The sequence below is a fragment of the Camellia sinensis genome, chromosome 3 (assembly GCF_055761805.1).
Source record: "Camellia sinensis isolate YWXY chromosome 3, ASM5576180v1, whole genome shotgun sequence".
NCBI classification, from domain to species: domain Eukaryota; kingdom Viridiplantae; phylum Streptophyta; class Magnoliopsida; order Ericales; family Theaceae; genus Camellia; species Camellia sinensis.
The window spans coordinates 91,097,439-91,123,464 of record NC_138963.1 but is presented as its reverse complement, the minus strand read 5'-3'; the positions used below and the strand labels follow the sequence as shown (position 1 = coordinate 91,123,464).

Genomic DNA, 26,026 nt, shown 5'->3' with positions numbered 1-26,026 from the left:
AGTTGTGACTGTTCAAAGAGGACCTGTACGAGCAGATACCCCTTATTGGCTCAAGCCTGTGCGACACAGAGATGAAGAAGGTGATAGATAGTGTCGGTGCATCTATGGCGGAAGATTTCTCAAATCTTCAACAACGTATTGATGGAGGGAAGACAAGTGGGTCTCTTCGAAGGCACTTGGGCGAGTACAGATCTTGGCCTACAGGTGTGAATCGTCTTCCTTGACACAGCCGAGAGAGAGCCGTTGGATTGCCTCTGAAGGATTTTTTTTTGTATCAGAGAGATGAGGTCAGAAAGGTTCTTTTGAGATGGAGAAGTGAATGACAGAAGATGCGTATAACTTGTGTTGGGAACCATCTTTTTTTCTCTGAAATGAGTCTTCAGAGAATATTTCAGAAATTTGTTTGCCAAACGCGTTTTTGTACTTTTTTCTCTCAAAAATTGATTTTGAAACACAAACCAAACAAGCCCATTATTTCTAAGAAACTTTTATTTTAGGGAGAGGCTTCTCTCCAATTGGGATGTTGTTGGGCCTTTGCAAACCCACCACTGAATCCGCATCGATAATTCGAACCATTCAATATCTAGGACTCATCGAATATTTCATCCCTTTAAAAAATTACATGGATCGAATATCAACGGCACCCTCCAATCCAATTTAGACTGGAGAGAAGTCTTGCCCTTCATTTTATACATTTCACAGATCTTCAATGTATAGATCAAATGTAAAAGTTAAGTACAGCAATTTGATCTTAAGCTCTAATTGCTATTAATTATTTTTAAAACTATTTTTGGTTAATTAAATAAAAATATATATATGTTTATTTTTAAATAAAAAAATTAAAGATAGTGTTTGATTCATTGAACAACTAGAACAGATTGATCATTCTATCCAAATCTTAATTTTCATGTTTAATTAATTAAAAATTGAGAGGGTAATTTTTGGGAAAAATTGGGCCGAGCCGCGAGTTGGGCGTTGAGGCCCAAAACGCGAAGGACTAAGTAAGAAGGCCGCAATAGATACTCCGGCCCAGAAGGGCAAAGTTACTCCGGCCTTGGGAAGATAAAGTTACTTCGGCCCAAGGAGGTGAAATTACTCCGGCTCAAGAAGAAATATTTACTTCGGCCCAAGGAAGAGTAAAACTACTCCGGTCTTTAGGCAACTTACGGTTAGGCCGGTCTCAGAGTTAGTCCGGTCGTGACTTACAATGGTTAGGACGGTCAGAACTTGTTACTTGGAAGTTTGATCTAAGTACGTCAAGGGTGAACAGAACAGCCGAAGTAAGGAGTTAGGGGGGAAGACCGAGCTAAGGATAGTTCGGCCCTCTGTGGCTCGGTATAGCCAATTTTACTTCGGTCAAATGGAAGTTCGGCCATAAAGAAAACCATCCCACTTGGTTTAAGCAGTGGGGAAGGGTGTAAAAGGATAAGCATTATCCTTAGGAGAATGAATCCTAGGAGGACTCTGCATGGAGAAATACAAGTCCTACTAGGATTGTGCCATATGAAACTTATAAAAGCTCACAAGCATCACCTTGGAGGAGGTAATTGAACACAATCTTTCTGAGAACTTAGAGCTTTGTCTATTTGTCAAGTTTTCTGACTTAGGCATCGGAGAGGTTTCCGGCACACACCCGCCGGCTAGCTCACGTTTGTGTTTTCAGGTGACGAAGCGACGTCGTACGGAGGAGCGTGGACTTGGTCAACAGGATTATACGAGGAGAGTTATTTCCTCCCCGTACAATTGGCGCCGTCTGTGGGAAGAACAGACAAGAACAAAAACCTCTTGACTAAGCTTCTCCTTTTCTCATTCAATGGCACACATTGAAGACTTGCCGCAGTCCGCCGTCGACGGACTAACTCCAGAGGGGGGCGCAAGGCGCGAAGGATTACCCTCTGTCCCTCCTATGGCAGATCTGGAGCCCCAACAACATAATTCCAGGAGGAGTGGCAGGGGAAGGCGGAATGGCAGCCCTCGTCACTCTCAAAGTCCCGACAGGCAAAGGAGGAGGATTGATCCTCAAGCCCTGGAAGATCGCGTAAAGGAACAGGATGAACTGATTCGGAAGATGGCGGCGGACATGGAGGCCTTGAAACGCCAGATGAAGACCAAAGATGTGGCGACAGGAGAGGGGCGCAAGCACAAGACGCCCCCTCGCCACTCAGAGAGTCGTAGTAGGAATACTACACCCTCCCAAGGAGAGAGCAGAAGCCTCAGGACAGGCGACACTCACTCCTTATCTTCAAGGACTCGTCACTCCAGGTCTGAGAGGACGAGATCCGAAAGATCATACACTGAAGGAAGCACGTATTGGCCTTCACATTCACACCAAACCAGATCCAGACAAACCGAGCTACCCAGGTCATCCGACTTACGAACCATGCTAGAAGAAAAAGCACGATGCAAGGAAGATGCCAGGGCAAGGGATCCACACCGAGTTTCGGCCTTACAACGGTTGGCTCCTCGGACACACGGAAGCGTCGAGGTTGGAATGCCAATACCGCGACCGGCCTACGAACCAACGGACAAGGCATTGGCAAGACTACAGACCTCGCCGTTTGTCCCAGCGATCGAAAACGCGCCCCTACCATCAGGCTTCCTTCAGCCGAAGTTCAATACATATGAAGGGAAGACGGACCCGTATTCACACCTGAGCCACTTTCGCCAAGTCATGGCCGTGTACAGGCGAAACGAGGCCTTAATGTGCATACTTTTCCCATCAAGTCTGGGCGACCTAGGCTTGACTTGGTTCGAAAAGCTCCCAGAGGGCAGCATAGCCTCCTGGGCCCAATTGGCAGAAGCGTTCGTAACAAGGTTTCGGACAAATACTAAGACACCGGTGGAGATAGACCAGTTACTCTCCATCGACATGGGTGAAAAAGAGACCCTCAGATCTTACAACAGTCGCTACTGGGAGACATTCAACCAGATTGGAGACTGCCCCACCAATCTAGCCATTGCGCAATATAAAAGAGGCCTACCAGTAGGGAACCGACTAAGGGACTCGATCACCATGACGCCACCCCTCACCATGGAGGCCCTGATGGAAAGAGTGCATCAGCACATCAGGGTAGAAGAGGATGGCGCGCGTGCTAAAGCAAAATCAAGTACGACCGCAGCACCAGAAAAGAAAACCCCTGCCAAGGTCAACACGGTCGACCGAAGTAACAAAAACGGGCGTGGCAGACGAGATAACGGAGAAGACCCAGACAAAAGATGGTTGAGAATCCGCACTGCCATAACCACGGTGTTCAAAAAACCAATATATCGAATTTTGAGCGAAATCAAAGACAAGCCTTTTGTCAAGTGGCCAGCCAAGCTAGGGGAAGGTCAGAAAAATTACGATGACAGATCACGATGCACCTTCCACAAAGAAAAGGGGCACCGAACTGAGAATTGCATGCCACTGAGACAGCACTTGGAAGAATTGGTGGCAGCAGGCCACTTGGACGAATACATTGAAGGAGGAGCGCAACCGGCCCCTCAAGATCATAATGACCATCCCAATAGAATGCCAATCGATGCACCACCCCAAGGCATTATCAATGTAATTCATGGAGTTTTTGAACCTGAGCGCGTATGCGAGCTCAGAGGTTCAATCAAGAAGGCTGAGCACTTTAGGGAAGTATTAAGTGCCCAACCTACCATCAAGAAGGGGAGGACAGAGGCAACAAACGTAATGTCCTTTTCGGATAAGGACTTGGAACGAATTTACTGCCCCCATAATGATGCCCTGGTTGTCACTCTCCGAGTCAAGGATTTTGACGTCAAGCGGATTCTGATTGACCAGGGTAGTTCATGTGAGATCATGTATTACGACACATTCAAATAACTGAAACTGCAAGACAAAGACTTGGCACCTGCAGTTTCTCCCCTGATTGGATTCAACTCCATGCCAGAGTGGCCCATCGGCAAAATAATCCTTCCAGTCAGAGCAGGAAGTGTAACAAAACAGGTGGAGTTCTGGGTATTGAAGGTCCCCTCCACCTACAACATCATCCTGGGCAGAACATGGCTGCATGCCATGCGTTCGGTAGCGTCATCATACCATCAGGTAATGCGGTTCCCCAATGACGCCGGTATAATTGAAGAAGTCTATGGCGATCAGATCATGTCAAAACAGTGCTTCGCCACAGCGAATGGAAGCCGAGCTGCCAAAGGATACGTTCATTCGGTGGAAGAGCCAGAAAGTAATGAACTATTCGCTGACGTCGGCAAAGAGGCTGATCAGAAAGCGGTGGAAGACTTGGTGGAGGCAAAAATAGATGAGAAGAACCCGGATAAGTTCTTCTTGCTTGGCTCATCATTGTCCAGCGCTGAGAGATTAGAGGTCTTGGAATTCTTGACCTCTAATATCGAAGTGTTTGCCTGGACACCTTACGACATGCCAGGCATTGATCCAAACTTCATCAGTCACCAACTCAATGTCCACCCATCTGCCAGACCAGTCATTCAACGCACACGCAGATCGGCACTCCACCACGCCGAAATAGTGGCAGAAGAGGTAGGCAACCTGCTGGAGGCAGGAGCGATAAGGGAAGTGCACTACCCAAGATGGATCTCCAACACCGTCGTAGTACCAAAAAAGAATGGTAAATGGCGTGTCTGCGTCGACTACAAAACAGTCAACAAGGCATGTCCCAAAGATAGCTTCCCTTTACCAAGGATAGATCAACTGGTGGACCTAACGGCAGGGCATAACCGTCTCAGCTTCCTGGATGCATACAGAGGCTACCACCAGATCGCCATGCATGAACCAGACCAGGAGGTCACATCCTTCACAACACCAAGGGGGTTATATTGCTACAAGGTCATGCCCTTTGGCCTAAAGAACGCAGGGGCGACATTCCAAAGGATGGTCACCAAGATGTTTGAACCATTGTTAGGCAGAACAATGGAGGCTTACATCGACGACATGGTGGTCAAAAGCAAGGATGAGAATGACCATCTTAAAGATCTAGGCGAGATGTTCCAGATCCTGAAGCAACACAAGCTGCGCCTCAACGCATCCTAATGCGCATTCGGAGTTGGATCTGGCAAATTCTTGGGCTTCCTGGTGACCAACCGAGGTATAGAAGCAGACCCCTCTCAGATCAAAGCAATCCAGGAGTTGGAGAGACCAAACTCAGTCAAAGAAGTGCAGCATCTCACTGGTATGGCGGCTGCACTCAACCGGTTCATAAGCAGATCGTCAGACAGACTACGACCGTTCTTCCAAGCTTTAAAAACCAAGTTTGAGTGGGATGAAGAATGCGACCGAGCTCTAGAAAGCTTGAAGGAGTACATGTCTTCCCCACCACTACTTGTTACTCCAGTTCCTGGTGAAGAACTCTTTTTGTACCTGGCAGTTTCTCAGCACGCAGTTAGCGCAGTGTTGGTTCGTGCAGAAGGAATACAACACCTGCCCATCTTTTATGTCAGCAAGACATTATTGGGAGCCGAAACAAGGTACTTGCCCTTGGAGAAACTAGCACTAGCATTAATGATGGCGTCCAGAAAATTGGCGCACTACTTTCACACCCACACCATAGTCGTCCTCACAGCCTTTCCACTAAAAGCTCTGTTTGAAAGGGCGAACTTTAGTGGGCGAATTTTGAAGTGGGCAGTGGAGTTGGGACAATTCGACATCAAGTTCCAACCCAAGACCGCAATAAAAGCCCAATCTTTGGCAGACTTCGTCGCAGAATTTACTCCTGGAAGTCATCATATCTGCCCAGTCGACCTGACTGACTCAACCGAACTAGGGACGGAAGCTGACGCCGGAATAGCGCAACCCCTAGTGGAAGGTAGTCCATCAACCGAACCAGGAACGGAAGTTGACGCCGGAATAGCACAACCCCTAGTGGAAGGTAGTCCATCAAGCACAAAGGCAGACCATACTAAGGACAACAAGGAAGAGACAAACAAAGGCTCACCAGCAGTTCAAACAGAGGACGAAGGGCAGACAGCCAATATGGACTTTGAGGAAAACACCATCCTTGACCCCACGGCATCGTCTGACCCTTCCACCTGCTGGAAATTATTCGTTGGAAAGATGTGGAAGCTCTTTGTGGATGGAGCATCCAACCAACATGGTGCAGGGCTTGGCATAGTCCTCATCTCTCCAGACGGCCTGGTTATAGAGCAAGCAATCAACCTTGGCTTCCCAGCATCCAACAATGAAGCGGAGTATGAGGCGCTTCTCGCAGGACTCAAATCGGCACACTTCATGAAAGCAACCGAACTAATGGTGTACAGTGACTCTCTGCTGGTGGTAAACCAAATTTCTGGCGAATACGAAGCAAAGGACGACAGAATGGCCAAGTACCAAGAACTAGTCAGAACGGAGATCAAAAAGTTTGATGTGGTAAGGATAGAACAAATTGGCAGGGAGGAAAACAGCCGAGCGGACGAGCTAGCAGGCCTTGCCTCAATGGCAGATACATCAATCCCTCATCCATTACTCGTCGACTTCTTACCAAAACCAAGCATAGAAGACCCCGAAGCAGAAGAAGTGTATTGCGCAGAATTAGGCCCTTCTTGGATGGATCCCATCATCCTGTTCCTAAAAGACGGCATCCTACCAGAAGAGAAAAAAGAAGCCAACAGAATAAGGGCAAAGTCGCAGCGGTTTTGGCTATCTCCATCTTTGGCATTATATAAGAAATCGTTCTCTGGGCCTTACCTCAAGTGCGTTCATCCCAGCAAAGTAGAAGCATTCCTGTTCGAAATACATGAAAGGGGTATGTGGAAGTCATCAAGGGGGAAGGTCGCTCGCTTACAGGGCTATTTCACAAGGATATTGGTGGCCATATATGCAAGCAGACTCAGAGAAATATGTGAAGAAGTGTGAAAAATGCCAGAAATTCGCGCACCAAATACATCAACCAGCAAGAGAACTCCTACCCTTAACTAGCCCATGGCCTTTCGCAATGTGAGGCTTGGACATAGTAGGACCTCTTCCAACAGCGCCCGGCGGCAGAAAATTCTTTCTCGCAGCAACAGACTACTTCACAAAGTGGGTGGAAGCAGAAGCATTGGCGTCAATCAAAGAAAAAGATGTGAAGAAGTTTGTTTGGCAAAATATTATCACTCGGTTTGGCATACCAAAAGCACTGATCTCAGACAATGGAACTCAGTTCGACGGCAGAATCTTCAGAAGCTTTTGTGAAGAATACAAGATAGAGTTCTACAATTCCACACCGGCTTATCCTCAAGCAAATGGGCAGGCTGAAGCATCAAATAAAGTCATCTTGGATGGACTAAAGAAAAGGCTAGAGAAAGCAAAAGGCAAGTGGGCGGATGAACTTCCTCACGTCTTATGGGCTTACCGCACCACACCTCGGCGATCAACTGGAGAAACACCATTTTCCTTAGCCTATGGCATGGAAGCAGTGATCCCACTAGAAGTTGGCCTCCCCACAATTCGAAGCGAAAATTTTGATCCAGACTTAAATGGAGAAGCCATAGCCTTAGAACTCAACCTTGCAGAAGAAAGAAGAGAAAGAGCGTTGGTCCACATCGCCTCATACCAACGAGAGTTAATCAGAAAATACAGCAAAAAAGTTCATCCAAGACAATTCAAAATTGGCGATTGGGTACTGCGCAAAGTAACGGGAAACACCTTGGTCCCAGGAGACGGCAAGTTAGGCCTAAATTGGGAAGGTCCTTATAAGGTGGTTGGGTTAGCCGGCAAAGGGGCATACCACCTAGAAGACAAGGATGGCAAGGCAATCCCTAGGCCATGGAATACGGCCAATCTCAAGATATTTTACTTTTAGCTTTTCTTTTTCAAACATTATGTAATTTTCTCTTCCTTCAATAAAATGAGATTCTTTCTAGCACAGATTACTCTTTGTAAAAGTTAGCTTTCAAGACTTAAGTATATTGCAAGCATTCCATTCTAAGTTAGCCGGAAAAACTAACTTAGAGGTTGGCTGGATTAAACCAACACCCTTCCTAAGCCCAGGATAAGGATCCAGGCTGCAGGACATTTGGTCGGAATAACCAAATACTAGAAGTTAGCTGGAAAAACTAACTTCAATAGTTGGCCGGAATAAACCAACCCTCGTTACTCTTCAGCCGAAGTAAGTGTATGGCTGAAGAATGGTTGGCTGGAATAAACCAACACTTTGTACTCCTTAGCCGAAGTAAGTGCATGACTAAGGAGTGGTTGGCTGGAATAAACCAACACTTTGTACTCCTTAGCCGAAGTAAGTGCATGACTAAGGAGTGGTTGGCTGGAATAAACCAACTCTTGGTACTCTTCAGCCGAAGTAAGTGTATGGCTGAAGAGTGGTTGGCTGGAATAAACCAACTCTTGTTACTCTTCAGCCGAAGTAAGTGTAAGGCTGAAGAGTGGTTGGCTGGATTAAACCAACACTTAGTACTCCTCAGCCGAAGTAATTATGTCGGCTAAGGAGTGGTTGGCTGGTAAGTATAGTTTAACCAACCAAAAACCGAAATAACACTTGGAGTATTAGAAGACATTACAAAATACAGACATACACATCAAAACCGGAATAAGAGTTGCGTATAATTTTCATTCAACAAGAAGTCATTACATGGGCATACTTCGGTTACAAAGAGAAGAAAAAATTAAGAGAAAAGTTCATCTATTTCGGCGTCGAAGGCAGCATCGGCGTCAACCCGAAAACCGGTTTCGGGCGCAACAACATTTTCAGAAGGAAGAATGGGTTCGGCTGGAGCCACGGTTTCACTTGGTTGATCAAGAGTCAGATCTTCCACCATGGGCTCCGACCGAACTACCTGATCTGCATTCACAACCGAAGTATCCTCAGGGGCAGAGTCTTCATCAGAGTCTTCATCATCTGAGCCCTCAAGGAACTGCTGTTGCATGGCCATGGCATATTCCATCAGGGAGTTCGGTATAAAGTAGGCTGGAGGGTTGAAAACCTCGGTCTGAGGATCTTGACCGAGCCTCTCAACGGCTCCCCTCCAGCCGCACTTAAAAAAGAGCTCCTTGGCAGCATTACATTGTTGGGCATAAGCATCCTCTGCCCTCTTGAAGCCTTGTTTGTCAGCCTCCTTCACCTTCTCCTTTATATCGGCATCTTTCTTCCTTTCGAGCTTCACCAGCTCACGCAAGTACTTGTCCTTCAGAACAATGGCAGTCTTTTGTTTCTCGGCTTCGGCCAAACTAACCATTCCGGTCAGTCGGCCGACCTCGCCTCGGAGTTCGGCCATTTCCTTTCTGGCCTCTTCCAGTTCGGCCGACTTCGCCTCTGCTTCTGCCGCTGCTTGTCTGGTCACTTTCCTCAGCTCTAGCACTCTCCTGTGGGTGATTTGGTTTTTCTGAATGGCCTGACAAAGCAACTTCCTGTTAGCCGAAGAAAAAGTTGAAAATAAAAAGAGGAAAAAATAGAAATTCGACCGAAGTTACTAACCAGAATCATTGATTTAGTCGCAGACCGAATGGACTTCAGCTCGGTGGTTAATTGTTTTTGGTGATGCTCCATGTCTCTGGGCAGACACACGCTCTTGGCCAGATTGATGGCCAACAGGTGGTCTTTCTCAGCAACAACCGAGTCTGTGTCTAGAATGTCTCGGTCGTTGAAGGTTAGTTTCGGTGCCCAGCAGCCGATGGTTCGGTCAGAGGACTCCGGTCGGGGGCTCGGTGGTAAGCTCGGCTGAATAGGAGGTTCTTCATCAATCAAAACTCGTTCGGGTTCGGCAGTTCGGGCACGTTTGGTTCGGCGGGAAGAGGATGGCTGTTGGGAAGGAAGGGCGACAACAGCAGGCTGCGATTGGCTGGGAGGCGCCACTTCGGGCCTAGTTGTTTCGGTGAGAAGGGCCCTGACTCTGCTCCTTTTCGCCATCTCTTCTTCTGCGGTTAGAGGGACAAGTCTTATCTCGGGCAAAGTTGGGTCCGGCTCCGGTGCTTCTTCAAGAAGGAAGTCAGTCACCCTTGCTTTTCGGCGACCGCTGTAGCGATAGGTCGGCTCAAAATTTAGAAGCTTGGCCCAATCTCTTTCTTTAATCCGAAATGCGGCTCGCAAGACTCCGAGGTTGAGATAGCTATACAAGGAATGGAGATGGGCGAAATCTGCAAAAAAGAGAAGTGTTAGTTCGGCTAATAGACTAAACAACCGAGATAACACACAAAGCAGAAGACCGAAGTAAAATTACCAGGCTCTCCCATTTTCCAATTTATAGGTCGGCCAGGAATTTGGGCTTGAAAATCCTCAAAGTTCCCAGAGACCCAAAAGAAATCATCATCATTAAGGTCTTTGTCTGGTGTATGCTTAATTATCTTCTCTCGGCGGCGGCGGATCCTAAGGTAATAAACCCACCCAGCATTCTTCGAGCCGATGGAATACTGATGGAATATTTCGGCTAGGCCAAGGTTTAAACCGGTCTGGTGGTTTAGTGCGGCTATTCCCATTATGATACGGTATGTATTGGTGGACAGTTGGGTGGGGCATAACCTAGTCTGTCTAAGAAATTCGCAGATTAGCGGTTGGACAGGAAACCGTAGTCTGGTTTCTATTATGGATTGAAGGGTAAATGGGACGAAGCCTTCATTATCCCAGGGAGTAGCATCTTTTTCGGCCAACGTCAGATGGACGTCGTCAGGAATCTGGTAATCTTGCCTAAATTCGGCCATGCCACCAGGGGTTTCGACTAAATATCTATACTTACCCATTTGTCGTATAATTTATGAATAAATTATTTCGGTACAAAAACTAGGCTCAGTAGCTCGGTTGAGCACACGCAGGAATGCCTGGGCAACCTAAGTCTGCAAGGTAGAAAACAAAGGGGTTAAGCACAGATCGTTGGACCGCGCTACAAATTATAAGCAAGATATACAAATCCTACTTCGGCTTAGTGGGCTGGTTCTACCTCGGTTCATCAGAAGGTTTGTTAGCTCGGTGTTGAGCAGATTAGACCGGTTTATCGTCTAGGGGCAGCTTTCCGAGTTCGGTCTAAAAAAACTAAGAAAGCTGGTTTAGCCCCAAGGCCTAAATCGGTTGTAGTGTGAATAGAGTTACTTCGGTTAAGCCTCTAGGGGCGGCTTTCCGAGTTCGGTTTAAGAACGAAGAAAACCGGCTTGGCCCCGAAAGCTTAGCTCGGTTATAGACCGAAGTACCTAGTTCGGTATGTGCAAGCTTGTTCGGTGATTTTATCTCGGCTAGAGTGGTTCAGAAGAAACTACTGATATTCCTACAAGTTCTAGTTCGGTTATTTTCTGAATCTATCTACATACATAACACAAACAGTATCCTAGTTCGGTTGGGATGTGATTCTGGATCAAAATCGAGTCTTCTCTAGGGTATATGACATATACTCATGGGTTATACTGGTTTCTTCATAAAAGTACGAAAGCAAAGCAGACAAATGAAGAAAAATGTTTGCAAAAAACATACAAAACAAAGCTATGCAGATACGAAAGCAAAACAGAACAGGAAGGAAAGAGAATTTGCTTACCAGGTTAAGGAAGGGACTAAAGTTGAAAATCTGTTGCAGTAGAAAGAAGAACTCGAGCAGCAAAAAAGCAGAGAGAGAGGATGAAGGAATAGTAAAAGTGAAGATACCCTAGCCTCAGGGATCACTTTTGTTAGAGAGCCCAAAATTTGGGCGGGAACTGTTTCAAGATCACAAAGCACGAAGACGGCGTGACAGCCGTCCTTAGCCAATCAGAGCCTGCCACGTGTCACTGGAATGGGAAGCGTTACAGACACTATGATTGAAGAGACGTTTTTGACCGGACAAACCAGGGCCCGGAGTAAAACTAGCTCGGCTGAAAAATTCGAGGGTTTTTAGCTCGGCTGGAATAGCTTAAAACGACGGCAGCTCGGCTGATGAACTGGTAATCCCAATCATGTTAAGCAGATGGAATTAAGGGGCAATTGAGAGGGTAATTTTTGGAAAAAATTGGGCCGAGCCGCGAGTTGGGCGTTGAGGCCCAAAACGCGAAGGACTAAGTAAGAAGGCCGCAATAGATACTCCGGCCCAGAAGGGCAAAGTTACTCCGGCCTTGGGAAGATAAAGTTACTTCGGCCCAAGGAGGTGAAATTACTCCGGCTCAAGAAGAAATATTTACTTCGGCCCAAGGAAGAGTAAAACTACTCCGGTCTTTAGGCAACTTACGGTTAGGCCGGTCTCAGAGTTAGTCCGGTCGTGACTTACAATGGTTAGGACGGTCAGAACTTGTTACTTGGAAGTTTGATCTAAGTACGTCAAGGGTGAACAGAACAGCCGAAGTAAGGAGTTAGGGGGGAAGACCGAGCTAAGGATAGTTCGGCCCTCTGTGGCTCGGTATAGCCAATTTTACTTCGGTCAAATGGAAGTTCGGCCATAAAGAAAACCATCCCACTTGGTTTAAGCAGTGGGGAAGGGTGTAAAAGGATAAGCATTATCCTTAGGAGAATGAATCCTAGGAGGACTCTGCATGGAGAAATACAAGTCCTACTAGGATTGTGCCATATGAAACTTATAAAAGCTCACAAGCATCACCTTGGAGGAGGTAATTGAACACAATCTTTCTGAGAACTTAGAGCTTTGTCTATTTGTCAAGTTTTCTGACTTAGGCATCGGAGAGGTTTCCGGCACACACCCGCCGGCTAGCTCACGTTTGTGTTTTCAGGTGACGAAGCGACGTCGTACGGAGGAGCGTGGACTTGGTCAACAGGATTATACGAGGAGAGTTATTTCCTCTCCGTACAAAAATAATAATAATAGAATACATTACAAATAAAATCAGTACTTCTCGTGCTGACTCATGGGCGAAAACTAGCTTGCATAGTTGGTCTTGATTGGTTCCCCATGAGTCCGCATTTTAAAATTACTCATTTGATAATATTTTTTTCAGTCTCGTTACATTTTTTAATTTTATTTTTTTAATTTAACTTTTAATGATGTGATCTACTATCATGTAAAGTGATGTTACACTTTTTTTTCTTCTCATTTTTAATCCTCTTACTTTCACATCATTGAGGTGAAATTGAAAGTGTAAAATTAAGGAATGAATAATTTTTCTATTTTTTTAAGAAAAATACTTAAGACTCTAAACATCACCCCTAATAATGTGTATTAGTGTCAATTTTCTATTTGTCAAACATTCTATCTTGTGAGTCTAATCTCAATACCACATTATTATGTGTAGTTTAAATGTTGTAAATTAGGAGATCGAGCATCATTACTTTTTTAAAACATGCCTTCCATAATTTTTTTTTTTTTTAAAAAAAATGTACTTCTGTCTATAGTGGAGGAGAGCTTCTCTTACTTCAATTGATAAAAAATTATTGAGCATAGCGTTGACACCATCTTATCTAATGTTACTAATTAATAAAATTACAAATTCATCATGTAATTTTTTTTAATGTTTGAGTGTCTGATCTAATTTATAGGCACCTTAATTAATGTCAAAATTCATGCAAAACGTTCTTCTACGTGAATCAGGTAAATTTTGACTATTAAGAATTATTTTTAAAATAGGTTAAAAGTTGATTTTTTGATTTTTTTTTAAAACCTTTTTTAAAAAGTCATATAAAAAAATAAAAAGGTAATATAATTTTAAAAATTTAACTTCTAATCGAATTCCCAAAATAAGTCTAACTCTTATCTTTTGTTAATCCTGCCACTTGATATGACATACATTCAATATGTACTCGAGTGCATGGTTTTAAAAATTGGACTGGCCTAGTCGGTTCAATCGGTTGAACGGTTGATCAGTCGGAGTTTCAGTTTGGATATATTTTATAAATTGTTCCAAGCCAAAAAGCAATCTATTTAGAGAGAATCGGAAAAGCCAACGGTTGAACCGCCGAACTAGGTGACTCAACGACGGGTCAGTCAAACTGGCTGGGTTGATAAAATTAAAAATTAATTTTTTTTTAATATTTTCTGACTATTTTTTTTTTATTCTTTCTCTCTTGTCTTTCTTTCTTTCTTTTTATATATATATATATATATATAAGAAAATTTTAATTAGAAATTCTTTTTCAAAAGTCTACTCTTGTGAGAAATCTAATTAAGAACTTGAAATTATTGTGAAAATATTTACCTAATTATAAAAAAAGAATTATTGCAAAAAAACTTAAGAAATCTCGGTGGGATTCAATCAAATTTATCGGAAGGAAACTTGAAATTTTGATATCTTTAAAAATTTTTGCTCTTCATTCATCAAATTATTTGAGTTAAAGCCATATAAAAGGAATATTAAATATTTCCTTTCCTATTTGAAAATTAAAATTAAAAATATATATTGTTATATTTTTTAGTAAAAAAATATTATGAGAAATACTTAAGATAACTTAATATTTTTATTTTTTTTTAATTTATAATTTTATTACTTATATTTTTATTTAAATATAAATTTAATATATTTATAACGTCACAATTTGATTCCGTTCCGTCCATCCAATCCATTTTTCAATTTACAGACCGATCCGATTTTTAAAAGATTGGTCCATTGAGGTCCATCTACTGCCAGATAAATCCTGCAACTTGAGTAACAAAGCAGATGGGTCAACAGTGATTATTTGAAAATTGATGTTCTTCAAATATTACTCCATAATATTTATCACTTAATAAAATCAAATTATTTTTAAGAACACAATAAAAAAATTATTAGATCCTACTATTTTAATAAATAAATATCAAATTGAATTATCATCCGACATTGGCTATTAAAAAAAATAAAATTTCTCTTAGAGTCAGACCTCGTTTAGAAACAAATTATTTTAATAATTTTTTAATTTTTTATGAAAAGATATACAAAAAAATAGAGAGAGTGATGTGACAATTTTTTAATTTTTTAACTAAAACTGAAGGTTACCAAACGATGCCTCAAACTCATCTTGTGATCTATTATATATCAACAATGTTAAGTATCATGAAAAGTCTTTCATAAAAATGATTATAAAAAATTTGTAACCTTTAAATTACACTTAGAATAAAACATCACACACTAATCAAGGTAATCTAAAAATTACAAATCCTTCGTAATCATTTTCATAAAAAAAAATTCATGACCCTAACATTTCGCATTATATAATACGCATCATTATCATCAATGATGAGGTATGCTCATCAGTTTATGTCTATTTATACTACACAGCTATTGCTTAACCCACCACAGCGACACAAGAACGAAACAACTCTCCATATACCCTCTGTTCATGTCCATTTGAATTTCCAATAATATATATAACCAGAAATACTCACATCCTCTCTCTCTCTCTCTCTCTCTCTCTCTCTCTCTCTCTAAAAGATGGCTGACTGGAAGCCTCAGAACAATGGGTTTTCCGGCCAGACTCAGACACCCATTCCAGCTCTCGATCCACCGCAGAAACCAAAACGAAACAAGTATGCCTTTACTTGTGCCATTTTAGCTTCCATGACTTCCATCTTACTTGGTTATGGTGAGTTTTATCATCCAGACACTGCTTTACACTCTCTAAAGATATGCTTCTTTCTAAGTATTGGTTGTGCATGTTCTTTTCGTTTTCTGTTTTCATTAGGAAACTGTTTTTGAGAAAATTATTTTCTGACTTGAAAACCCACCTTTGTTTGTTTTCAAAAAAATAAAAAAAAAATAAAAAAAAAGACAAAAACAATTTGTTATTTGTAATTTTCGGAAGGAAACAAAATTAATCATGTTTCTATACAGCTGATGTTTATAAATATATCAACAAAGATATATCCCTCTAAATTAAAGGTAAATTACATTGACATCCTTTGAGATTTGGTCCAATTACTACTCACTCCCTAACGTTTTGAAAATTACATTTCCACTCCTATGATTAATAGTCTTATTTTACAAACCCCTGCTTATATAAAAGGTAACAACTCCTAGTAGAAAAATAGAAAAAATTATATTTAAAAAAATTAAAGGAAAGAGGAAAAAAAAAAAAAAAGAGAAAGTAAAGAAAAGCAAAAAAAAAGAGAGTGTAGGAGTTTAATAGCTTCATTTTTTCTAAATAATTACAATGACAGGGGGATTAGTGTAACTTTCCAAACGTCAGGGACTGATATGTATTAAACCAAAATCTCAAGAGGTGTAAAAGTAATTTACCATTTTTTTAATGTAAGTTTCTCTATTTTTCTACAAAGAGTTGTTGCTTTTTACATAAATAGAGAGTTTCTGAAATGAGATTATTAACTACAAGGGTGAGAATGTAATTTTCAAAACATCAGGTGGTGAGTAGTAATTTGACCAAACCTCAAGGGGTATCAATGTAATTTACCCTTAAATTAATAAACTCTAATGAGCTCTAATGACATGAAAAATAAAAAATAAAAATAAAAAAATCACAAGACAAACAATAGTATTACAGTGAGATTCACACTCCATTAGAACTATTATAACATATTTATTAGAGTTCTAAAATATTTTTTAAAATATATATATGCATATATATATATATATATATATATATATATGTTGGAAAAGTTCATTTTCCAAGAAAGCTATGAGCAAAAGCTAAAGAAAATTACGGGTGACAAATATGAGTTAGGATCCTTTCCTTGAGTTTCTACTTGATTTCTTATTTATTGGTCGTTGGATTTATTTTTAGACCTAATTTTAATGATCTAAATCGTTATATTTTGAAATTTGTTAAGTATATCATCTTTGTAAAAAATTAAGTTGGTGGGATATCAGAAAATATGTGTTCGAAAAACTGTTTATTAAACTTTAAAAAAAAAAAAATTTAGTTCGATGATCCGAACACATATTTTCTGATATCCGATCAACTTGATTTTTTTACAAATATGATACAATTAACAAATCTTCAAATGTGACTATTTAAATTATCAAAATTGAGCCTAAAAGTGAACCCAATAACCCAACAACCCAACAAATAAGAAGTTTAGTAGGACCTAGGGAGAGGATCTTGATTCGACAAATATGTGCAGATCTTGGGGTGATGAGCGGAGCAGGACCGTTCATCAAGAAGGACCTGAAGATCTCGGACGTCCAGCTGGAAATCCTGATGGGCATCTCCCTCCTCGGTTCCGCCACCGCAGGCCGAACCTCCGATTGGTTGGGGCGCCGGTACACCATCGTCCTCGCCTCCGGGATCTTCTTCGTGGGAGCCATCCTCATGGGCTTCGCCACCAGCTACGCCTTCCTCATGGTCGGCCGGTTGGTCGTCGGCATCGGCGTTGGCCATGCCCTCATGATCGCCCCAGTCTACACCGCCGAGGTCTCCCCCGCCGCCTCTCGTGGCTTCCTCGTATCTTTCCCCGAAGTCTTCATCAACGCCGGTATATATCATTCCTATTTCTTTCTCATCCTATACAAACCATATATATATACATACAAAACTATGTAGTACACAGTAAATTTTAAAAAAAAAAAAATCTTTACATTTTTAGGTATATTGTTGGGATATGTATCAAACTATGCGTTCTCGAAGCTTCCACTTCACTTAGGATGGCGATTCATGCTCGGAGTCGGAGCGATTCCCTCGGTGTTCTTGGCGTTGGGGGTCCTCGCCATGCCGGAGTCGCCACGGTGGCTCGTTTTACAAGGTCGGCTGGGTGACGCCAAGCGAGTCCTGGACAAGACCTCCGACTCCAAAGAGGAGGCTCAGCTGCGGCTCGCCGACATCAAGGAAGCCGTCGGAATTCCAGAGGAGTTCAACGACGACGTCGTTCAGGTGTCGAAAAGGAGTCACGGCGAAGATGTTTGGAAGGAGCTGTTCCTCCACCCGACGCCGACCGTGAAGCACATCCTGCTCGCCGTCGTAGGAATTCACTTTTTCCAACAAACGTCTGGCATAGATGCTGTCGTGTTGTACAGCCCGAAAATATTCGAGAAGGCGGGTATAACAAACGAAAACTTCAAGCTACTCGCCACGGTGGCCGTTGGATTTGTCAAGACACTGTTCATTCTCGTGGCAACATTTTTACTTGATCGGATCGGGCGAAGACCATTACTTTTGAACAGCGTTGCGGGTATGGTCGTGTCCCTGGCGACTCTAGGGATGAGTTTGACTATCATAGATCACTCCGATAAGAAACTGATCTGGGCCGTTGCTTTGGCGATCACGTCAGTACTAGCATATGTTGCCACGTTCTCGATTGGGATGGGGCCCATCACATGGGTCTACAGCTCGGAGATTTTTCCACTGAGACTGCGGGCACAAGGGATATGCGTGGGAGTGGCAGTTAATCGTGTGATGAGTGGAACTCTATCGATGACTTTTCTCTCTCTCTACAAAGCCATCACCATAGGTGGTGCCGTCTTTCTCTTCATGGGAGTTGCTATGGTTGGTTGGGTGTTCTTTTACACATTACTTCCAGAAACACAGGGTAAAACCCTTGAAGAAATGCAAGTATTGTTTGGCACTTTCTTTAGGTGGAGGTCAATCATGAGAGAATTGGAGAAAAACAACAATGGAGTTAATAGTACCGGTGATGGTAACGATAATAAGGGTATCAGTAATGATCAGATTCAGATGGGAACAACTAAGTGCTAGATGTTAGGATTTGGTTAAAGATATGTTTGCCAAACAATGACTAGTTTTCATGTTATTTACAATATGTATTTTCACTTCAGTACTTCCAAATTATCACTTGAAAAAAGGATTGAAATGAATATCCTATGAAAAAGTAAAGAAAGAAATAAAAAAACGGAAGGAAATAAAAGTGGAAGAAAATGTCAGTGGTCATATACAGTGGAAAAGAAGAAAAATTGTAGTAGTCTAACAATGAATGAATTGGAAAATGAAGAAAGAAAAAGTTTTATTTCCAAATTTGATATTGGTGGATGTATTGAGATTTGATGCACTTTCATATGAATGTGTGGCAATAGTCAAGAGATGTTCCAAAAAGCTAATGTTGTGTTAATTAGGGATTTAGAAATGGATTTAAGAAGAATGTATATATCTATCTATTCTATTATTAAAAGAGAACAGTGATTTTAGTGTCATGAAGTCACTTCTCAAAAACTTTTTCCAATTTTTTTTTAAAATGACCTTAATTTCTTACACTTACATCAGTTTTAATTAGGGATAAAATGATAAATTGAAACAACCAATTTCACTTTCCCACTTCCCACGTCTCCAGTCCTCAGGCAGTTATAGCATCATTGCATTTTCCATTTTGTTCTGAATTCACTGAAATATTCTTAATAACTGCACTATATTTTGCAAAAAAAAAAATTTGCAACTTCATAAGACTTGAAAGCAGCCTGTGGATATATGATTGGTTGTATGTTTCTATTTGGTAAGTTCTCTTATGTATGAATCCGTATCTTCACTGCATTTGGTATCTCAATTGTATCTTTCGTTGTAGCTCTCTTCCCCTGTATGAAGGTTTAATCCATTTTCAATCTATAAATGTTAGGTAATGTTGATAATGCCAAGAACAATGGAATGTTGGTAAACCAGGACCGACATAGTTCGGAGAAGTACAACTTTCATGGTTTTGGAATCAAAAAAGTTTAATCTGAGTACTTCATTGAGGTTCTTAAACTCTATCAAGGCACCCGCTTGCTTCTCCACGAACTTTACCAGAGATTTGAGGTAACGATCTCTAGTCACAACCGCCATTTTTATGGCCAAAATTAATATTTATACCAGAAGAAAAACATGTATCCAGAACATAATTCTGAGAGTAAGAATGAGACAGAAAATTCTGTGGATGTGAATTAGGGTTTTGGTAAGAGAAGTGAGAATTTCAAGAAAAAAATGGGGGTCACTACAACAAAAAACTTTTTTGGTGACACTTTTTAGCAACCAAACAAAAATTTAGTTGCCAAAGATACATAATTGGCGACAGAATTTTTGTGGTCACTAAAAAATAAACCTTTGGCGACGAATTTAGAATTTTGGTCGCTATTGATTTTGGCGCCAAAGTGAATTTCTTGCGCGGGAGCGCGAAAAACTTTTTAGCGACCAAATTAATTTATAGCGACGGAACATTTAGTCGCCAATTGTATTTGTTTGGCGACAGACATTTCTTGGTCGCTAAAAATCTGAATAATATTTTTGGCAACCAAATTAATTTGGTTGCCAATAAATTATTTGTCTTTACAAATTTTTTATTGCCCAAAATTGTTGACAAGTGAATAAACAATTTGGTACAGACAAATAATTTATAGAAATAATTTATACTCTTTAAAGACAAATAATACAATTATTAAATACAAATAATTTCTATAAAGACAATTATTCCTATAAACAAAGTTTGCCAAAAATATAGAAATAATTTGTTACAAATATTTGTTGATAAAAATAATTTATAGTAATAATTGAATAGAAATTTGTAGCAAATTAATAATTTCTATACAAATATTAATTGTTACAATACAAATATTAATTATTTCTATAAAGACAAATATTAATATGTTTTCTATACAAATATTAATTGTTACAATAATTTCTATACAATTATTTCTATATTTCCATACAAATATTAATTTGGACCAATCTATTAATTTGTCTATAAAAATATAGAAATAATATGTATAGAAATTTGTAAAAATATAGAAATAATTAATTTGACAATTATTTCTATAAAGGCAAATAATTTATAGAAATAATTTGTATTTTTTAAAGACAAATAATACAATTATTAAAGACAAATAATTTCTATAAAGACAATTATATCAATAAACAAAGTTTTTTATTTTTTACCAAATTATTAAAGACAAATAATTTAAAGACAAATTAATTTGTATTTTTTTTTTTACCAAATTTTTTATTGCCAAAAAATGTTGACTAGTGAATAAACAACCAATTGACCTAACTTCTTCTCATTTTCTCATCCGTGTGAAACGGCACACTGCACAGAACGACACAGCAGCGATCGGCGGCAGCACTTCTCAGGTATGTTCTTCTTCTCATCTTCTTCTCTCCCTCTCCTTCTCCCTCTCCCTCTCCTTCTCCATCTCCTTCTCCCTCTTACTCTCTTGCGCCGCTGAATGTGAAAGGCACAACAGTGCTCGATCGGCGGCAGCAGATCGCGACCCTTTTTGGATCGCTGCTCTGTTCTCTTCTCTGTCTCTAATATTTTGAATGTAGTCCCTCTCCCTCTCCCTCTTGCTTTCTCGCGCAGCCGAATGCCAACGGCATAGCAACGCTAGGCAGCCCCAGATCGGCAGCAGATCAGCAGCAGATCGCGACCCTCTTTTTGGGTCTCTGCTCTGTTCTCTTCTCTGTCTCTAATATTCTAAATGTAGTCCCTTTCCCTCTCCTAGGCTTTCAATTAGGTTATATGATAGAGAGTAAGAGAATGTCCCCATTGAGTTATTTTTCGATTGGGTTATTTTTCCAGAAAGTTCACTAACTAATCACTTCATTATTATTGACAAGCTTGTACACATGCGTGCATATTCACACATTGAATACATGTTTTGATTGTGTGACCATAAAATGAGGCCAAAATGAATGAGTTTGTTGAATGTTTCTCAGTTTGAGAATATAGAGCATTGAGAGGGAAGATGTTTTTCCACTGTATGATATTTTAATACTGTATATAGTGGGAGATATAGATACCCTTCTGGGAGTAAAAAGTGCCTTTGGTCACTAACATGGATAAGAAGAGATGATTGGAGAAACACTTTTTTAGAGACTCATAATCTCATGCTGTTGAATGAGAAATCGGGTGTCCATTGTGTTGTGTTTTGTACAGAACAGGGTTGCTATGACTCTTACTAGGTCTGACTCCAAACCTATTAAGATTATCTAAATTGTTCGTTTTCTATTATTTGTCAAGCATATTATTTATGTAAAAATCAAATTGATCGAACATTGATTACCACATGATGATTGAATAAAATTTTATTTTATTTTCAAAATGAATTATTTTTCAAAATCACTTTGTTTTTAATATAAATGTGATCTCTAATCGTATAACTATCAATATATCTTATCAACCTAATTATTTTATAACTATCAATACATCTTATCAACTTAATTATGTTTATAAATTATGAATTTGTTTGGCGTGACCTATTGTAACACACTTTTTTTTATCATTTTATTGTTTTTGAGTCGTATCACCTCTTTACATTTCTACATATCTTTTTATAAAAAAAATAAAAAATATACTTATTTAGATTATTCTAAACCATCCTTATATATTAAAAAGTTATTACATAATGAAAAGTGCAAATCATGTTGATGGGTTTAAGTGAGTCACACTAAATAGCCCTTTGCTGACCCGAAGCGACATGGCTTGGTAGGCTCCCCATGAATGAGGGGTGAATTGGGGTACAAGTACAAGTTGCTGGTTGGCAAATGATACTATTACTCCTGTAATTTAAGTGAAACAGCACTTTAATTTTCCTTAAAATTATAAAAATTAGAATAACATTTCATTTAAACTATAGAATTAATGATATAATTTTTCTATAATTTATTTTGAATTTCATTCTAATCTTTGTAATTTTGTACATGATTTTTTTAATTCAAAATATGATAACACAGTCAGATGGGGTACATTATAATATAATTAAAAGTGTAAAAATTAAATTAAAATTATAAGAATAAAAAATAGAAAGACTAATGATGTAATCTAGCCTTGCTGATATTACTACCAAAAACACACTTTTTAATTTTATTTATATTTTTTTAATAAATTCAAACCAAAAACACACTTTATTAATTGGTCGAACCGACACAAACATTCATACCGTTTTATTTTGTTCAAGACAAAGATTTCACACCCCACTGTAGAACACCACTATCCCAAACCTGGCAGTGTTCGTAGATAATATACAATGAAGCTATTACAATTATTGCTTTATTAAGTTATTGTTTTATTAAAATAATTTTGTATTTTTATAAGAACACATACTATAAATAATATACATCTTCTTTTGTTGAAAACCATCTTCTTTTCCTTGTGTTTGACCAAAAAGCATTGAAGTGGAATAAGTGCATCCACCATCTTCTTTTCCTTGTGTTTGACCAAAAAGCATTGATGTGTTTTGGGACATGTTGATTGAACCTCACTTTTCATATTTTTACGGATGATATCTCCTTTTAAGAAGTACAATAATTTATTTAGGTGTGTAGGTGAATTGTTTATTTTGCGCATATCCATGAGTGTCCTTATACGTTATTTGACATTTATTTCATGTCCATATCTCTTCATTAATTTCATGTATAGTGCGATTTTAATTTAAAATTTGATTTACAATTATCAATTATTATAGGTTATCGGTTAATGCAGAGAGATAAAAAAGCTGCACTCGTTCGTTGGGGGCAATTACTACATCAGGTAATCTTTGACTATTTGTTAAGGCATTTTTAATTTATTTAGAGAAGTTTGACACTTTTTTATTAAATTTGTGGGTATTAGAGGATTCACTTAATTGTATTCTTAGGATTCACTTATTGTATTCTTAGTTTCGTTTTACTATTGTGAGCATTCATGATATAACAAACAATTAGATGATCCAAGGAACTATTTGATATATAAATAAGATAAGCCCAAATATGCTAATTAGGGGGTGGTTGTTGTGTTTTGCTACAAAAATCTCAATTCCATGTCTAACTCAACAAATAAATAACTCAAATTGCTAAAATAAATGAATATGCTTTTACAAAAATAACTAAACTAATATGTAACAATTTGAATACCATAATTTATATAGCAATTATAATTTATGTATCTATGTCATCACTTACTATATAATTCTTTTTCACTATTTACTCTACATTGCATGCTTTACTTGAATAGTAATTCTTGTTTATCAATTATTATTGTTAGTTCAACTTGTCAATAAATTACACATACCTAATTTAGTTAAAGGTATATATCTATGTCATCGCTTACTATATGATTCTTTTTCACCCTTTACTCTACATTGCATTTCCTTTTTTTTTTCTTCTTTTTTTTTTTTTTTAAATTTAGTTAAATGACATAGGACCACTTACCTATTGAATATTAGTGTACATAGTGATAAAGGAATTTCACATAACATTGGCTTTGTAGGTGACCAAATATGGACAAGAGTTGGATGTTACTTAAGAATAGAATGAGTTCCCAGTATCGAGATGGGGTAAAGGCTTTTGTTCAGTTCGCAATGTTAAATGTAGGGCCAAATGGTAAGATTCGTTGCCCTTGTATGGACTGTTTGAATTGTGAACAACACACTAGTAAAATTGTGGAGTATCATTTGGTCGTGAAAGGAATGTCCCCTTCTTATAAGACTTGGGTGCATCACGGGGAATCTGTTCCCATGAATGAATCTCATGCATTGAATGATGACGACCACAATGACTTTGGAAGTGTTGGGGACAGAATGGAAGAAGATATAGACAGAGATCAAGATGAATTCCTAAATTTGTTAGAAGATGTTTACATGGGGACTATCATGAATGATAATGAAAATGAGGGGGATGAAGAAGACGATGACGATGATGTGGCTAACAATGTTGAAGGAGAGGATGTGCGCAACTTCGATAAATTATTGAATGATGCTCAAAGAGAGTTGTACCCTGGGTGTCGTAAGTTTTCTGTTTTATCATTTGTTGTTAAGATGCTTCATGTGAAGGTGTTGAATAAGTGGAGCAATAAGTCATTCAACATGTTGTTGGGGATATTAAAAGACCTTCTACCGGTAAGTGATCAAGTGATCCCATGGACCCTTTATGAAGCCAAAAAATTCTTGCGTGACTTAGGCTTAGGATATGTGACGATTCATGCATGTAAGTATGATTGTGCACTTTTCTGGAAGAAGAATGCAAATTTGGAAAACTGTCCGATTTGTCAAGAGTCCAGATACAAGTTGAAAGTCGACTAGGTGTGGGGTTGGTATTTCTAAATTCTCAATTTTTTCAAGTTATTGGATCCATTTTCTATTTTCCTTTGATTTTTGAAAGAAAAAAAGGGGCCTATATTATGAATTCTTGATTTCATTCCTTGTTTGGAGCATTTTTCTATTCTATAGGAAAGTGAAGGTGCCAACTAGCCTATTGGGGCTATTACCCAAGTTCTCTTTTTTGGTGCGCTCGCGTGTGTGCTAATTTTGTTTGGTTCTTTGTTCAAGAAGTGTTTAGAAATCAGTTTTTGTGTCATTTCAACCTTGTTTTCCAATTTTGTAAAATGATTTGGTTGTATTAAATTGTATTTCTGTTAGGTATTTGTTGGCTCTTTCCTTTTGGGTTTATCCAGTGTTATACCTTGGCTCTGATTGAGTAGAAACCAGATATTTGTGTTGGTTGTTCGCTATTCCTAGTTTGTGGATATATCGGAGGCTAGTAAGCTTCTATTAGCAGTGAGGAAAGTTAGTTAAGTTGGTTAAGGATTCTTGCTATTGGGATTCTTGCCACTAGTATTCTTTAATGCAAAATCTTTTGGTCTGACTTGATACTGCAAGAGATCTGGTTAATTGAGCTGGCCTCGTCTTTGATCTCCACATTATCTCTATTTTGGTCTCACGTTTGGATCTGCTCCCAATTTTTCTGCTCTCTAATATTTGTGTTGGTTGTTCGCTATTCCTAGTTTGTGGATATATCAGAGGCTGGAAAGCTTCTACTAGCAGTGAGGAAAGTTAGTTGAGTTGGGGAGGAAAGTTAGTTTGTGGATATATTAGAGGCTGGAAAGTTAGTTGGCTACTATCTATCTATTGGCCGTGATGGCTATTGTAGGTTTAATGCTAGTGGGTTTGTATGGTGGGATGTGTGGGTTTAGAGAGGAACTAGAGAAAAGAAAATAAGAGTTTAGAAAGGAGACTAGTAGAGTTTAGGAAGGAACTAGAGTTTAGGAATGAGAGTTTCAAAGAAAGGATGATTTATTATCCCTATGTTTTTGAGATTGCTACTATATTTTGTTTTAATCTAGGGACTAAAGATGTGGTTTAATTTCATTATCCCAATGTTAAACTCTTATTATGTTTCCTAAGAACATTATAATGCTATACTAGAAATGTCACATATCTCATAATTTGACCTTCATGTAAGTAAAAGCAGCCTCAAGTTTAAGATTTAGGTCCTTCTGATTTCAATTTAGTCATGAAAGTAAAGTTAGCACTTTGGATTACATCTCATTGCAGTGATAGCTCCTACTCAATTGATATTTGCTCTTGTTTTGGAACCTTGAAATTGGATTTCATCAGTATTCC

At 39.4% G+C, this 26,026-nt stretch overlaps 1 protein-coding gene and 1 long non-coding RNA gene across 2 annotated transcripts; both read left to right on the top strand.

Annotated features, from left to right (window-relative positions):
- Positions 1-15,042: 15,042 nt before the first annotated feature.
- LOC114266233 (putative polyol transporter 1) lies at positions 15,043-18,711 on the top strand. Its single transcript, XM_028207115.2, has 3 exons — positions 15,043-15,365; positions 16,861-17,211; positions 17,323-18,711. Exons 1-3 carry the CDS (start codon positions 15,215-15,217, stop codon positions 18,426-18,428), a joined length of 1,608 nt encoding a protein of 535 aa, XP_028062916.2. The 5' UTR covers positions 15,043-15,214; the 3' UTR covers positions 18,429-18,711.
- A 1,975-nt stretch (positions 18,712-20,686) lies between these two features.
- On the top strand, positions 20,687-24,678 carry LOC145821062 (uncharacterized). Its single transcript, XR_014363102.1, has 3 exons — positions 20,687-20,780; positions 23,114-23,178; positions 23,896-24,678. It is a non-coding gene; the product is annotated as an uncharacterized LOC145821062 (long non-coding RNA).
- Positions 24,679-26,026: the final 1,348 nt, after the last annotated feature.